The 16601-nt window shown below is 36.7% G+C and overlaps 1 protein-coding gene across 1 annotated transcript; it reads left to right on the top strand.

Annotated features, from left to right (window-relative positions):
* The first annotated feature begins 2129 nt into the window (after window positions 1-2129).
* Window positions 2130-6181, top strand: LOC121314140 (SKI/DACH domain-containing protein 1-like). Its single transcript, XM_041247105.1, has one exon. The coding sequence runs from the start codon at window positions 2503-2505 to the stop codon at window positions 4939-4941; it is 2439 nt and encodes an 812-aa protein (XP_041103039.1). The 5' UTR covers window positions 2130-2502; the 3' UTR covers window positions 4942-6181.
* Window positions 6182-16601: the final 10420 nt, after the last annotated feature.

The raw sequence follows: 16601 nt of genomic DNA on the forward strand, positions 1-16601 counted from the left end.
TGTGTAGCTGTATGTGTTAGACTTGAATAAAAGACAAAAAAGATCCCAGACACGTGTGCTTACACTGTGACAGTGAGTTTGAAATGCTATTTCTAAATGGACCGTAATCAGTTGCAAAGAATACATGTCAAAGTTAATAATGAAAATCAGGTTTCAGTTGTGTAAGTGACGGTATGATATATATATGACTCATATATATTATGTGTGGGGGTGTAGGGAATGAGGGATAGTGACATTCATTTCAGGTGAAAACGATGTAAGAAATGTTCCCCGAATAAGTAGTTCGTAGAGAGCAGAGAGATCGTTCTTTGTAGTGTATTCAGTGGGCTTGGATGAATTGCTATGGGAACAGCAGCACTTCGGTAAGTCGTCGGGCTTTGCAAATACATTACATAGCTTATTTACAGCTCCAAAACTTTTGTTGTCTTAAAGGTATCAGCATTTGTTTTTCACGTGTTTCTTTGTTCTCTTGGCCTTCAACAAACAAGGCAGCTGATTGCAAGGCAAAATGAGACTAGTTTACAGCAGAAACGAGCCGAGTCCTGAGTTAGCGCTTCGCATTGCTTTCGTGCCTGCCTGCAGAACAGGCTGAATATGGGAATGGTTATGTTTCGTCCTGTTGTCAATTCATTATCTGAGATAGTATTACATGCTCCCCATTCAAACGTACGTGGAATGTACAAGGCATTAAATCAGCGTTAATTCTGCATTTTGAGAAAAAAAATAGCTATTTGGCGAAGACTACAGTAAATAAAAAATCTGATTCAGCTGCAGTATTATGTGACCGATTGATAACAGCCTATAGGTGAAAAGCAACTTCATGTGCGAACATAATTGTTGCAGCTGCACTGGAATTTAGAAGCTAATTGTGATAATATGTTACACACTATTTATTTATGCTTTTAATATTTTTTATACTACATAATTAACTTCATTCTATGTGCAAAACAAAATTCGACATTCGTCCAAATAGTAATTTGGAGAAGATAAAAAATGTTTCACGCTAGAGATTATTATTATTATTATTATTATTATTATTATTATTATTATTATTATTATTATTATTATTATTATTATTCAAAATGGTGATCACTGGTTGATGAAGGAGTACACGATTTTAAAGTCTTAAAAGTTGGTGATAATTCAATTTATATGTGAAAATATTCCCTGGTACCTACAGATTTGGAAAAGTTAACCTTGGTTTCTATTATTAACACCATAAATGTATTCGCTATTGCGTAGCCTATTCTCATTTAAGGCGCTGTCAAAGTACAATACACTATACAAAAACTATAAAATGCAAATACGTACTCGTTGATTGAAACACGCTGAAAAGGTATGCATTTTATAGCGGACCAATGTGTTCCGACTGGTATGCGTTATTACAGAATGCTAACTGTAGGCTGTATTAATTTATTATTATCTTGACCCGGACTTGGCCTGCGTTTTCTCCACGAAAATCGTATTGTTGAGTCTATCAGTAATCCGAAGAAAAGTAATTCTTTAAAATAACTCAAAACATAATTAGAGTTTATTTGTCTGACAAGGGAAGCTGCATCTGACCCTCGGAAAGAATATCAGTAGGCTTCAACACATTTTAATTCTAAAGATGTTTGTGACGACGAAAATAAATAATGTAGTCATAATGCTGTATCTGAACTAATACGTATACAGTATATTATGTTGATACACACACACACACACACACACACACACACACACACACACACAACACACATATATATATATATATATATATATATATATATATATATATATATATATATATATATATATATATATATATATCCTGGGTGTCAGTCACCTTTAAATACACTTTCCTGAAATTTTAATCCTGAAATATACTAAAATATGTCACAGGTACTTATCGATTTATGAAATACTAAGTCTGTATAGTATAGCTTTAACAATAATATGTATTTGTATTATTTACTTTAATAAGAGAGGTGGGAGTATAAGGGTATGCTAATTAGTAGGAGAATTTGGGGAAGGGGGTGGAATATCAATTTTTATTGCATCACCTGTCAGTGGTGTCCAATCAGCGTTGGCTTTTGGGAATTAATTGATGAAGGTGTCTCCGGACGAGCTCACTTCACTCTATCATTTTATTTGTAGCTAAAGCAGCGGCGGGAATAGCAGCTGCATTTCTGCGTCTCTCTCTCTCTGTTCAGTTCACCCTTTCCTCTTCTCTAGGCAAATGGAGAGTAAAATAAAACATCGCAGGTATTACAGTATATACAGATGTCTAGATAGACCCGAGTGTATGTCTCATACCAGTTTAATCAATTAGTATGCGCTCCCAGCGTTATGGATTAATTATTATTTTTTTTTTTTTACAAACTTTTATACTTCTTGAAGCTGCAGGAATTTAACAGATAACAGATTTTTGTTATTTTGTTAGCAGGATGCCACGAGACATTCAGAATTTCGCGCTGGAATTTTTTTTTCGCACCAGATGTGGGGAATAATACAACAGACAAAATGGGAGATTTGAATTCTGGTTATGAAGAGGTGGACGGCGTAAAGCTTGGGTACCTTATTATTAAGGGGAAACAAATGTTTGCCCTTTCCCAGGTTTTCACCGATCTTTTGAAAAATATACCAAGAACTACTGTGCACAAACGAATGGATCACTTAAAAATAAAGAAACATCACTGTGACCTGGAGGAATTAAGGAAACTCAAAGCAATAAACTCCATAGCTTTCCATGCAGCTAAATGTACTCTTATTTCAAGGGAAGACGTAGAAACTCTGTATACTTCTTGTAAAACCGAACGTGTGCTAAAAACCAAAAGAAGAAAATTAAACCGGAGTTTATCCTCGAATGAGCTTGGCGAAGAGCAGCTCTCCCCCGATTCTTACAATAGGTTTTGGAAAGAAAACAAAGTTTGGCTTAGTTTACATGGGGCTCCCCAGCCATTTTCATCGAAAAGCAAACCTATACAGCAGGAGGAAGCAAGCTTGCTCTCGGCTTCCAATCTACCTCATATTTACAGTAAATACGCTGGTCACGGTTACCCAGCGATGACCAGATTGCCTTGCACAAATCCTCAAAACTATGAAACAACTCAAATACCCAGTAACTATGTAGCATTTCACCCGAGTCATTCGTTTTTTCGGAGTGTGGTTTGCAGCAGGCATCCAGTTTTCTATCAATCCGCCATTGTGACTCAGCCAAAGCTCGCAAGTACGGCTGATCTGACTTGCAAAAGAAAAAAATCACAAGAACGCACAGGGAAGCACTTTTGGAATTCCAGCATCACCAGTCGGGGAGTTCTACTTGCCCCAAAACGCTGCAAGTCTAAAGTAGCTAATGGATCTTTGGATAGATTTCACATCGAACACGGGCTGTTTCTTGGTCACCAACAAGGAACCTTACAGGAAAGCTACAGTAGTGACTCGGAGTCTAGTTCATTTTCAGATCGTGCTGATAATGACTCGGATTTTGGATCAAATTTATCCACTACTAGCAACTCGGGAACGTCTGATGACGAGGACGAGGAGTCGTCTGATTCTTCAGATGTCACTTCTGATGAAGACAGCTCCTCTCAGTCGGATTCTAGCTCAGTTTCCAGCCAGGTGTCTGTGCAGAGTATACGGTTCAGACGAACTGTTTTTTCAAACCCTAATAACAAACCACCTTTATTAGCACAGCCAACTTTTTACTACAATATACAGCCCAAATGTACAAATAATACAGAAACAATTGTGTTAGAGGATGGCATTTCAAATGGGAAACCGCAAAAAGATTTGATACCCGCTATTGTTACAAAAAGACACGAGCAAGGCTGGGCATCAAAACCACGAAAAGCCTGCTGCTCCGCTGGTCTTGGGAGTTGCTTTCTCGGGACTAGGAGCGACAGGGTATCACAGAACGCATTCTTACACACTGAAATTTCAGATCATCTAAAGAGGACTGACCCAACAATTAACTCCGTTAAAGAGAGAGGCTCTTCACCTAGCCCAAAGGAAAACACAGCATTTCCACAACAAAGAATAGCAGGACAGGCAAACTGCCCCCAAGCATCCAGCTCACACTGTGCAGAAAACAATGAAACAATAGACTCTAAACCCCCCGATAATGATTCTTCATTAGTAATACATTTTAAAAAAGAAAAGAAAATTGACAATTGCGGTAAATTGCCGCCGGATTCACGGATTTTAAAAACTGAACAGGATTTAATTCAAAATATTCGCGACAAGGACAGCGACGATGTTAACACAGGACAAACTGTTCTGCACAGTGTAAAAATAAAAGTGGAGGAAAACTGTTATGACGATTACAGCCCTGAAGATCAGTTCTTACAAAATGGATATGAGTGCAATGTTAACAAGGAGGAAGTTTCTACTACTGCCAGTAGCCTAACTTGTGAAGACAAACCTAGAGACACTTTAACACATGCACATGAAAACATTTATTCGTGCATTGAAAGCCCAGCCACTTCCCCTCGAACCCAGGATTTTCAAGGCACTTTATGCACTCCTTATCCAGAGGAATGGGAGTATAAAAACGGTGCGAGGGTGAGGAAGAACTACAGGACACTTGTGTTAGGAAAGCGACCTGCACTGCACACGACCCCAGTCAGGCTAAATGTGAAAGCAAACAAGAGCCCGCGTTCTACAGGTAAAAACGAGTTTCATGAAGGAACACTGGAAGATTGTACAGGTACAAGCAAGCGCAAACGAGTAGCCAGCGGTGTCGCATCAGCGGTGAAAAAGCCGTTTAATTTCATGGCAAATTTCCCCACTCCACCGTCGCTAATTATTGGCAGCGATGGGGATTTGTGCCCTGCTTATTCATTAAACTCTCTGAAGGATCCCCAACCACTTCACAGGGCCCATCCCGTCTGGAAATGGCAACTTGGCAGTTCTGCAATACCTCTCCCACCTAGCCACAAATTCAGGAAATTTAATTTATGACACTCGTCATCAGTTAAATATATTGTATTGTCTTTGGTGGGAAACTAATAATTGCTTTCACTTAATCTGTTCCCGGATGTAGTGATTGTGGCAAAACAACTGCATCTTGGAAATGGAATAATGTTGATAAGCAAGCTCTGAAGATCGCAATGGGATTATTACTGTTTTGTAAGACTGGTTTTTATATGGGTTAACATTCCACAATGTAAACTACTGCTGTCGTATTTGGAAGTACTTTTAATGTTGTGCACCTGGATTTGGAACACTTTAATGCTTTACAATACTAATTAACACCAAGTACCTCAAACATTTCTACAATAAGCGACAAAAAAAGTTTAAATAGAAAAAAAAAAAATTAGAAATGAGCCATTTAATTTATGCACTATAGTTTTGCAAGAGTTTTGACGTATTGTTATGGTTATTTTTGTGTTGAGACTGTATAGTGGCAATATAGTATAAATGAAAAGCAGTTGTGTTTTTTTTTCTGAGACAAACTTTTGCAAAACTTTTGCTGCACTGTAATGAAATGTCTTTATTCTCATATAAATGCAATTTTAATTTATGTGCAAGAGCACTGAGCATTTTTTGGAACTAATTTTTGTGTTATGGGAATATGATGGTTTACTTTGGGTTATGATTGTCATTTAAGTGTACTTTTATTCAAGGAAATGTTCGCTCACTACAATTTAAAGTAAACGAGCTTAATTTTAATAACGTTGCCATAAATTTCACCATTCAACTAAAGGGTTCATTTGTGCATTTAAATGTTTAAGAACAATTTAAGGAAAATTCATTTGGTGCTAAACCTTAGCGGTTTGGGTTTGATAGTTTTAATCAAGAGACAAATGTTAACGTTTGTGCTTACACTGGGAGTTTGCTGTTTTAGAATCACCAGGTAGAGCCGCATGGCAACCCCCACTACATATGACGTCGAATATGTATAGTGACAATCAGACAGATTTGTTTACATTTGTACAAACGTTTCAGGAAAATCAAGGAAAAAGCAAACTCCAGATGAATACATCAGTAGCACATCCCTTGTGTTGTAAAACAATAAATTCAAGCACAAAGATGAGGAGCCGATGCACTTTGAAACATTGCTAACTGAGCCTTATTTTATGTTTTCAGTAGATAAGTTAATTGGTGTATCTTCAGTTTGCATATGGTTTGTCAATGTGCTAAAATAACCAAATTTTACTGTTAGTTTACTGGTTGCTATTTTACGTTATTTTATTTTTAATAAAAAAAATCTATGATGTGAACAAACCTTGTTAATTTGAATACTTGCATAAAACAAGTGCTTAAGACCTTCATTCTCAAGGGAAGTTTTCAATCATAATGGTGCTAGCCTATATTTTCCACTGTAAGAAAATATACACACTTTGATTTAGTAATAAGCATTACAAATTCTAAACGTCGGTCTACCAGTCTCTGTTCCCTTGTAATATAATGTGTTGTTTTACTCATGTACTGTTTCGGTTGGCAGATAATATTACAATGGGCGTGGTGTGCTTTAAGACAAGACATTTTAAAATCCAGGCCTATATTAAGAGTAGCATCCCCTAAAATATAAACATTAAATCATCCCACTTTCAAATATAAAAATAAAGCGCACGCCCTTTTAAGAGCAAGTTATATTTAGAGCACCATGTCTTGTCGTGAACGCCTTTTTGTATCCTTGGTTCCGTGGACCTGCCCCTTGTTAAACCTTGAAAGGTCACTCCATATATAAACCAGACAGGAGGCGATTTAAACTTGCATTAATATCCAATGTATTCAACATACAAAAATATAGCTAAAGAGCAGTTATTTATACCCAACCCACACTCCATCCCAATGTATTTAAGAGATGTTGACATAACAGATTTCTAACAGTACTTAAATAAAAATAATATAAAAAAAAAAAAAATCACGCCCGATGATGTTTACAGTCGTATGCACTATTTACAATCACCCAGAAACTTATTTCTAGAAAGGTATGTTTATAGAAAGCCTGTATTATCACATATTGGTCCTGAGCGATTTCAATGGCCATATGTTGTCTTACATACGCGCACTTCAGATCGACAGAAATAGCACAGATGTGCAGAATAAAATGTTTTATTTTGCTAGTTCACAAATGTTTTTTAAGATCGAAGTCTGCCTCTATAAGACCCAATGGAAACTTAGCAAATAAACCTCAGTACGTTTCTTAAGGCCACAATATATTGTCGTCTTGACACAGGGATATCTTTGAAGTAAGTTGAGTTTAGCAATACAGATGGTTTCTAACGTATTTGGATAATGTTGGTTATACACAGTTCATCTTACCATACACATAAACACTGCGCTTTAGGAACACGGAAGTGCATGTTATTAAACTGGGCTGATATGGAAGAACTTCAAAGGCGTACCTTCAGACACTATCTTTCAAATGATATATCCTATCCTAAATGAAGACGGTTACGTCATTGTTTTGCAAAGCGTGTATTTGTGGTTGTTGCATAACACTGTTTATATTTGTTAAAACGTAGGTCTGTATTTGTTTAGTTTAAGTGGTGTAAATAAGGATGGATTATTCTTTCACACCGAATAAAGCAAACGAGGAAATATTATATTGCTGGATGGTAGGATAGTAAACAGATTATGATATATTTATAATAAATACACAACCAAAACATCGTTAAAAGGGTTTAGGGCTTTATTGTTACATATTTGTTCTCACCGCGACCTCGTTGTATTTTTGGAATGTATGCAAATATGTGGTATTAAAATGTTTATAATCTTACCCCCTGAAAGAGTTACAAACGTACGTGTAATGTAACACTTTGTTTTAGTTTGTTGTTGGAAAAAACCATCAGGACCTCGTTATTACACAAAGCAACGAGGCTAACCCTATGCCGGATGAACACGAATAGACCAGCTAGTTAAAATGTTGCTTTTAATACATCGCTTAACATGGGCCAGAAAGACCACACTAGTTGGGCATGCTCCTTTCAATAAATGCAGGTTTTATTGGTATACTTGATACCCTAGGAAGAAGTCATTTTTTAATAACTGCGGTTAGTAATTTGCAGGGGGGCACCCCACACCCACCCCCACCACCCCTCACACCCCCGACATAGTCACCAAACCCCACTATATTGCGCTTGTTAATATATCTATTATGACACACTGACACGACATTTAAAGCAACTGCATGTTTATTAAATAATACTCTCCCGAGATGGAAAGTAGGTTAATCACTTTTGGTACGAAGTTTACGACTTGAGCAGCTTAAGAGTTTAACTTGTTTACTTGTTTGGTGGATCTTCTCTTACTCAGTAATTATTTGTTGGCTCACGCGTTTTGCATTTTTTCTTCATTCGTGTGTAAAAACGTGGATGTTACTTTCTGATGCATTTCTTTATTTGTTATTATTTTATTGATGTAGCAAGTATATAATGAGTTGCTATTAAAATGTTAATGCAGTAATACTGATTTTAGGACATTATTTTAAAAGCTTGAATTTAGATGGCTGACAAACAACTCTACGTGCCCTATGAATGCTTGAAGAAATGAATGACGTCGAGCCTGTTTGGTTTGGCCCATAGGCCTTTACTCTACGTCTCGGAGACTAGTGCTTTAGAAAGCAGGAGATGTTTTGCACGAGCTCTCACAATCGGGGTTGAGAGGGCTGACAGTTTCAGAACAAGCTTCACAGTCCTCTCAGGATTCGTATTTTTCTCTTCCTTAGTTTGCTTTCTTCATTGGTGTGTGCACAGTTAACAGTGAAAAAACAACATACAACAGCTGTATTTGCAAAGTGGGGTTACATTTGGTTAGAATCGAGATCACTTATTTATTTATTTATTTATTTATTTAGAACACTGGTATGGTAATTTCATGTCTAGCCTTAGAGCACTTGCTGCACGTACCGCGTCCAAAACAAAAATAATATAAGAAGAGGCAAAAAAATTGTTTTAAACGAGCATAGGCCCTATATGAAAGTACAGCAACACTATTTATTTTATTTTATTTTTTACTGATTTGGCCTACGTTAATAGCATTGTTTTTAGTATTTTTTTATTTTTTTTTTTTGTTTTGTATAGGCCTGTAGTATGGTACAATATTGTAGCCCGCTTGAATTAAATTATCTTTTTTTTTTTTTTCAAATTGAAAACTACCACATGCTAAATAATTATTTGTAGAATTCTAAAAAAATAAAAATAAATAAATAAACTGATCTCTGCTTTCTTAGTTTTATCTCCTTTTTTCGATATCGTGAGCATACAGTATGTTCTTGCAATAAATTTAAGTTTTCACAGCAAAGGTTATTATAAAACGTTATTGGATTATGCCTAAATATTCATAGCATGCACATTTTAGGGACACACATTTCCCGCGGGCTTAGTGTATTTTGACACTAGCTATTTCAGGTATATTTTACAAAACTAAAAAACGTGACAAAACATACAATAATTATACTATCTAAATTAATTATTGTATTTTATGTGACAAAAGGTAAACAGTGTGCAGTGTTTAGTATATAAGATGAAGCCAGTGGAGTGGACACAAAAAATCTATGCAGGCAAACAAGCAAAATGGAAGTGTAGCATGGTTGTTTATATGTGTGCCATTGCAGTTGTGAAACGTGTGAAATTACGCCATGGTCGCATAAAGACTGGGTAATGTATCGTAAATAGTGACCTCTTTGTAAACTACTTTATTATGTTGTAGCTGGTTAATTGTAGAGAGAATCCCATTGTTAGGCCTTAACGGCTTTATAGGCTAACCTGGCTATTGACGCAATCGGAGGGTGGGGGGGTGGTTGTCCACCCCCCACAGGTAGAATGATATTACACGAAATACATTTTGGTTTCTTTTTTGCCCTACGTTTTTAAAATGTAAAAAAAAAAAAAAAAAAAAAAAAACACACACACACACACACACACACACACACACACACACACACATATATATATATATATATATATATATATATATATATATATATATATATATTTTAAAATGTTCATTTTTTAAGTTGATAGTTTGCACGAAGATATACCATTTATAAATGTACTGTTTTATGTTTTTAAACTTTAGGCAGGTATCACGTTGCTATTATTTATTTGACCTAGGTTACTTTTAAAAAAAATATATAAGAACGATTTTCAATTAAGGGGTTCACTGAAAAATGTATCAGAATTGATCGGTAGAAACATCAAACTTCTAATGTAAGTGTCTCAGGGAACATAGGCCCTTAAACAAACTAGTTCTTCTATCGTATTAAGTAATACTTCTTACTAATAATCCTGAATACATGAATACATAACATACCAAACAAACATTTCTTTATTTCTGGCTGTTCAGTCAGGCAGCCTCACAACTGACCGCTTGTATTTAAACCTGAGTAATACAATTACCATACAGGCCTACATTTAAAATGTAACGTTTTCAAATAACCGAACTTAAAAAATACCTGGAGCCAAACACTCTCATTAGAACAAATAATAATACTTTGGTCTAAAGTTAACGAGACTATAGGAGCTATATAATAACCCGACCGATACATTTGTGGATACCAATTGCCAATTTGTATGTGAATCACTTTCGATTTGCGAGAAGGAGCTGTACAAAGTTTCGCCAAAACCCATCGAATTTTGGTTTGCAAATGAAAAGCGCGCTGATCCACGTCCCCTGCTAAATCTGAATTGATTTCACAAAGCCGTGATTGATGGGATTTTATGTGTTGTAAAGGTTAGGTTGTGGGGAAAAACAGGATGCTTCAATCAATCTACACTCGGTATTCCCAAAGACTGCATGGCTCTCAGCAGGGAAACTGTGCTTCCAAACACGCGGGGGTAAATCCTTTCTTCAAACTAGAGGCGCCCTGGTACATTCGCAGCTCGAATTCTGTTCCAAATCTTAAATCAACACTTTCTTTCCAACAGATGTGAAAAGCCGTTTTTATAACATGACCATATGGATACGTTAAAATAAACACAACAATCAATACAGAAACGTTCTCATTGTTGCATAAGACCTTAACTTATCGTGCTCTACATTTCAATACATACGTGTGTGTGTGTGTGCGTGCGTGTATGTTGAAAAACAATATAACGCCTACACAATATATGTAGAAAAGCAAAATGTGACGTGCATTATCACCTTCCCATAATTCATTTGCATTAAACAATCAATTAAATACATTTAACTGGAAGTGCAGCTCCTGACTGTTTAGCGGGTTTCTTTGTGAAATAGGAGGCTGTAATATGAAGTATATTCCATTATATATTTTAAAGTCTAGTCACACTATACATCTGAATTCTAATTTGATAGTTTTTAAAGGAAAACCAAAACTGAACATAATATAAGTGCCGAAGGGGTTTGTTAATGTTGTGTAAAACAGTTTTTTCTTTAAATATTTTGTGCACAATTAGAAAGAAAGGGCTTGATAAATCTACTTTACTTCTCAAAAAATATTACCTACTTTTCAAGGTACTCCTGAAACACAGTTTAGGCACTTACCCTATTTAAAAAACAATGTCGCTTTTAACATGAAGCTGTTTCAGTCGCTTAGTCATTTGAAAGTGTTATTGTTATAGCCGGGTCTATTCCATTGATCTACCAATATTTTGGCCTCCAACCTATTTGTTTACAGACAAAAAACAATATGGCTGTTTTTAATTTTAATAACCTTATTTAAATATTCCAAGTGGCGGTATTTAGCTTTTGATCAATTGAACAGACAATGCCTTTTGAACAGGACTCAGACAACGTGAACAATTCAGTTGGGCTGTTCAGCTGCAAATGTGCCGTTCAGAACAGAAACCATATTAATTATTGCTTGGCCTACTGTCACGTGTTTCTGTGGGAAAGTTACATGTCCGTTTACATTGAGAGGCTCTTCTGTAATAACTAGTTCATTTAACAACTACCAGCGATTCCTTGTACAAACTGTAAAGGTGCAACATCGATAGGGACTACAGTTTAGCAAGCAACTTGTACAAATGCATAGATTGTAATGAATTAATTACGCCATCGTAAATTTACATATCACCAGTAATCACCTGTGAATTCGATCAGTTATCACCTGTTTCTCTAGTCGAAACGAACTTGGTGTCATTTTTTTAATAAGACATGTAAGCTATAGCAATTTGTACCATCATGTCTGAAAATACATCAAATGCGCAAAACAAGGAATACATTTAGAATGGCCTTGGGAATTACATTTGCGTAATCATCAGTCATATATGAGACAGAAACTATATATAGGTTTAAGTGACCTAACACCCAGTGTAATTTATGTTGTACATGTAATTAGATATATTCCCATGTAATGTACACGTTTAGAATTGCATCATAAACGTTGCATTGTGTTACATAATTAAATTTGAGCTAAATCATTATTAAACATGTTAGAACACTGCGACGTATTTAAAAACAAAATATAATGAACCTAATTATTAAGGGGAATTGTGGGTCGTGTTAGTAGACAAAACGGACAGGAAAATCTACCGAAACAGCAACACAAATAAAACATTATACTAGCGAGCTAGGTTACAGATACTGCTAGAAGAAATAACATCAAGTTTTTTTTTTTTTTTTTTTTTTTTTTTTTTTTTTTTTTTTTTTTTTAACTAACAAACAAGTGTTTTTTTTTTATTTCGTCAAAGAGGATGAAAAATAAAGTAAATAGGCCTACTGCTCGCGGGCCATAACATGGGATCACAGGTTATAGCAGCTTGACCGCCCCCCCCCCCCCCCCCCCCCCCATAAAAAAAAAAAAAGAAAAAGAAAAAACTGGAGACGCGAGTGCGGAGGCCCCCTCCCCCTGGTACACACTCTCAGCAGAAGAAGAGAGAGCCATTGGAGTACTGGGGACGACTGTCACATATCCTCCCTTCAACCGGTTCATTATTTCTTGCTCCGAAACCATGTAGAAGGTACTGTGCACACATCTTCAGATGCGCTCAGTTGCTGTAATCGTCTCAGTCTATTTCTTAAATACATAGAATAAATTAGCGCAGCCGTGTTTATCACAGTTCAATGAGTGAAATGACTGTGGTGCTGGTGAACTGGAGTCGCTGGAATACGGACAGGTAGTGTGAGCAAAGTTATGAACGCCACTTCTGTTTTGCTCGTGACGTGGTAGTAGCCTGATAGTACGGCATCGTACTGCTATATAGAAACGACATCCTGGTCTGCCAAGGAGAATGAAGAAGGTGTGCAATATGTATCAGATTTCTGAGATTTGGCAAGTCCAGATTTCTGAGCCGGAACAGGCCATTTGAATATATGACATTTTCTATGACGTTTTATGACTTTCTAATGGCTTTTTAAACACAGGTGTAAGTCCAGTGCAGTCAGTAAACACTTGTCCACCACTAAAGCAGAAGACGAATTTGGAACATGGAAATAAAGGAAGGGTTAGAGCGCGTTTTCTAATTAAAAACTGTGATTTCATTGCCTAGGTCAAATTCAAGTAAATTATTGAGCATACTACCTAAGCAAAAAGCATCAAAACCCAATGGAGCGTCTGCTTCAGTTTGCAAACCACCATGCCCTCTAGTCCTACTATATGATGGGTAATTCCTGCTGCACTTATAAATGTACAAGCCCTCCTCCTCCACGAAGCACTTTACCTATGTATGTATGTATGTATGTATGTATGTATGTATGTATGTATGTATGTATGTATGTATGTATGTATGTATGTATGTATGTATGTATGTATGAAGGTAGGTAGGGTGGATGGATGGATGGATATGTCTGTTTCAGTATGGTATGATAAAAAGCACAGGAAGCTGGTTGAAGGGGGGAGGGGTCCAATGCAAGTTACACCTCCTTAATAGCTTGATGCTGTGATAGTAAGTTAATCATATGAAATACATTGTAGCTGAGTGTTATTGTAATTAAGATTATTCAGACCAGCTATTCATAAATGTCTTGAGTTTACTCATCTGCATTAATGATAATAGTAGGCTATACCATTGTTTTTATTTGATGTGTTTTTTAAAGACACATTTATACAAACAGAGCAACTCACACAGATGCACACAAACATAGATGCATACCTGAGATTATGACGTCGACATAAAATAACAGACTTGGAGATTCTCGACAGATTGGGGGGATTAGGAATGTTCTGGTCTAAGTAGAGAAGTGAGATTCATGTTGGAGGAAGGTTGGATAATCATTTTTAAAGCTCTGCATACTTCTTTTGGGATGTAACCCTAAAGGTTATGCTGGTCTCAGCGTGCCTGTATTGAAAAAAGATGACAGTTTGTACTAAAAAGGTTTATTAAATATCAGACACAATTATATACTGGAAATACGACTGAGCTGCATTTCAGGGAGGCTCATTGCCATCTTTCTCCTGATTCTGTTACCGAACAGATGACTTGCATTTGCACAATCCTTCCTTTCCCCTGCTATAATAAACATAGATGAATACATCACACTGCCGACCATTTTATTGCAATTGTTCGATATTAGAATATGAATCCAGTTTTATCATCGCACTATGGCTGATATTGCAAAGACCACGAACTTTGAATCTATGTTCATGTATATTCATTCTGCTCCCAGTACTGATGCAGAGTCAATAAATGAGGACAACCTAAAGAGAACAGTCGCAATGTTCTCCAGAAATCCCAGACCATACAAAATAACCAAAGAGCTGGCACAAGAGAACGCTTTCTTGAGTTTGTGAAAAATAGCATTCAGGAATGGCTGGAATGCCACATTACACACACACACACACACACACACACACACACACACACACACACACACACACACACACACACACACACACACACACACACACACACACACACACACACACACACACACACACACACACACACACACACACACACACGCACACACACGCACACACACACACACGCACACACACACACACACACACACACACACACACACACACACACACACACACGCACACACACACACACACACACACACACACGCACACACACACACACACACACACACACACACACACACACACACACACACACACACACACACACACACACACACACACACACACACACACACACACACGCACACACACACACACACACACACACACACACACACACACACACACACACACACACACACACACACACACACACACACACACACACGCACACACACACACACACACACACACACACACACACACACACACACACACACACACACACACACACACACACACACACACACACACACACACTCACACACACACACACACACACACACACACGCACACACACACACACACACACACACACACACACACGCACACACACACACACACACACACAGCTTAAAAAGATTGGGTGTTTTTAAGTTGTTAGACACGAAGTGTTTCTGCAGTATAGATTTTAGACATAGATTAACACGTTTTGTACCGTACAATTTATGTTGTGTATGCTAAAATTTACAAGCTCCAAATCTACCTGTAATTTAATTAAAAAAACAAAAAAACAAAAACAAAAACATACATAAATGTATATTATGGAGGAACTGATGTAGAATCGGAGAATCGGTTAAACAAAGAAATTGAACTAGCGTGACCTCGCTCTTTCTTCAATTCAGTATCGTCAATGCCAATTAATATAATTGCACAGCAAGACGTGCGAATTCCAGCATACCCTAATATGTGTTTCTGTTTATTCATTGCTGTGGTAAAATGGTGTAGATTTATTTTGCTCACAGACACCGAGTGATAGTGCAACCCAAGTGCAAAGGGAGCTACATAGCATGCAACAAAAAGCCAACTGCAATGAGTTTTACCTTAAATAGACACACTATTAAACAAAACAAGTTCATATTATGACACGGTATGCCACAGAGTTGCCACAGGATCTTTTTAAATCGTTTTGAGTGCTACGTAATTAAAGAAACGTTCAATTCATATATAAATCAGGAAAATGTACGTTATGTTATTGAATCATAATAAGGGAAAATATTTGCTGTTAGGATCCCAGCTGTTTGGTAAAATGTTGTTTATGAGCTTTACAGCAGATATGAACCTCGGAAACGGTATGGATTCACCTGTCAGGGCAGTCTGAGTGTAAGGCCATTGACAAATGTTTATATTGAATGTAAAGGGGCACTCAAGGTTCATTGAGTTTTTGTGTGTAGTTTTGGTAATATGGGATCTCTGCTGGTCTACCGAGTTCAGAGAAAGAGAACGTCCCATTTTCATGTTTAGCTTACTGGTAGAAATTATTATAAATTATGCTCTCGCTACATTTTCACTATCCCATACTAAATTAAATAAACAATTATAATCATATATATGTGTGTGTGTGTGTGTGTGTGTGTGTGTGTGTGTGTGTGTACACACACACACACACACACACACACACATTTGGCAATGCAGACATTTGAATTTAAAACAATTATTTGAACCCGGTAAAGATGTAAAACAAAATACATGATAACATGTGTAGTATTATTAAGAAAAGTCAATGGTAGCTTTACATTCCTCATTCTAATTTGGGCTTTATCTTAGTTGTTATTGGATACACTGTGTAATCTCTGTTAGAAATATATGTATTAAAAAAGAAAAGCTGGTGTACCACAACGATTTCTGAAAATGTCCAATGTGTAGCCCTATACATTTCACAAATATTGAATATGTTACTACTAGC

Source organism: Polyodon spathula, chromosome 4 (assembly GCF_017654505.1).
Source record: "Polyodon spathula isolate WHYD16114869_AA chromosome 4, ASM1765450v1, whole genome shotgun sequence".
Classification (NCBI taxonomy): Eukaryota; Metazoa; Chordata; class Actinopteri; order Acipenseriformes; family Polyodontidae; genus Polyodon; species Polyodon spathula.

Excerpts from the sequence above, each read along its gene's own strand:
- LOC121314140 (XM_041247105.1), top strand. The coding sequence starts at position 2,503 with ATGGGAGATTTGAATTCTGGTTATGAAGAGGTGGACGGCGTAAAGCTT.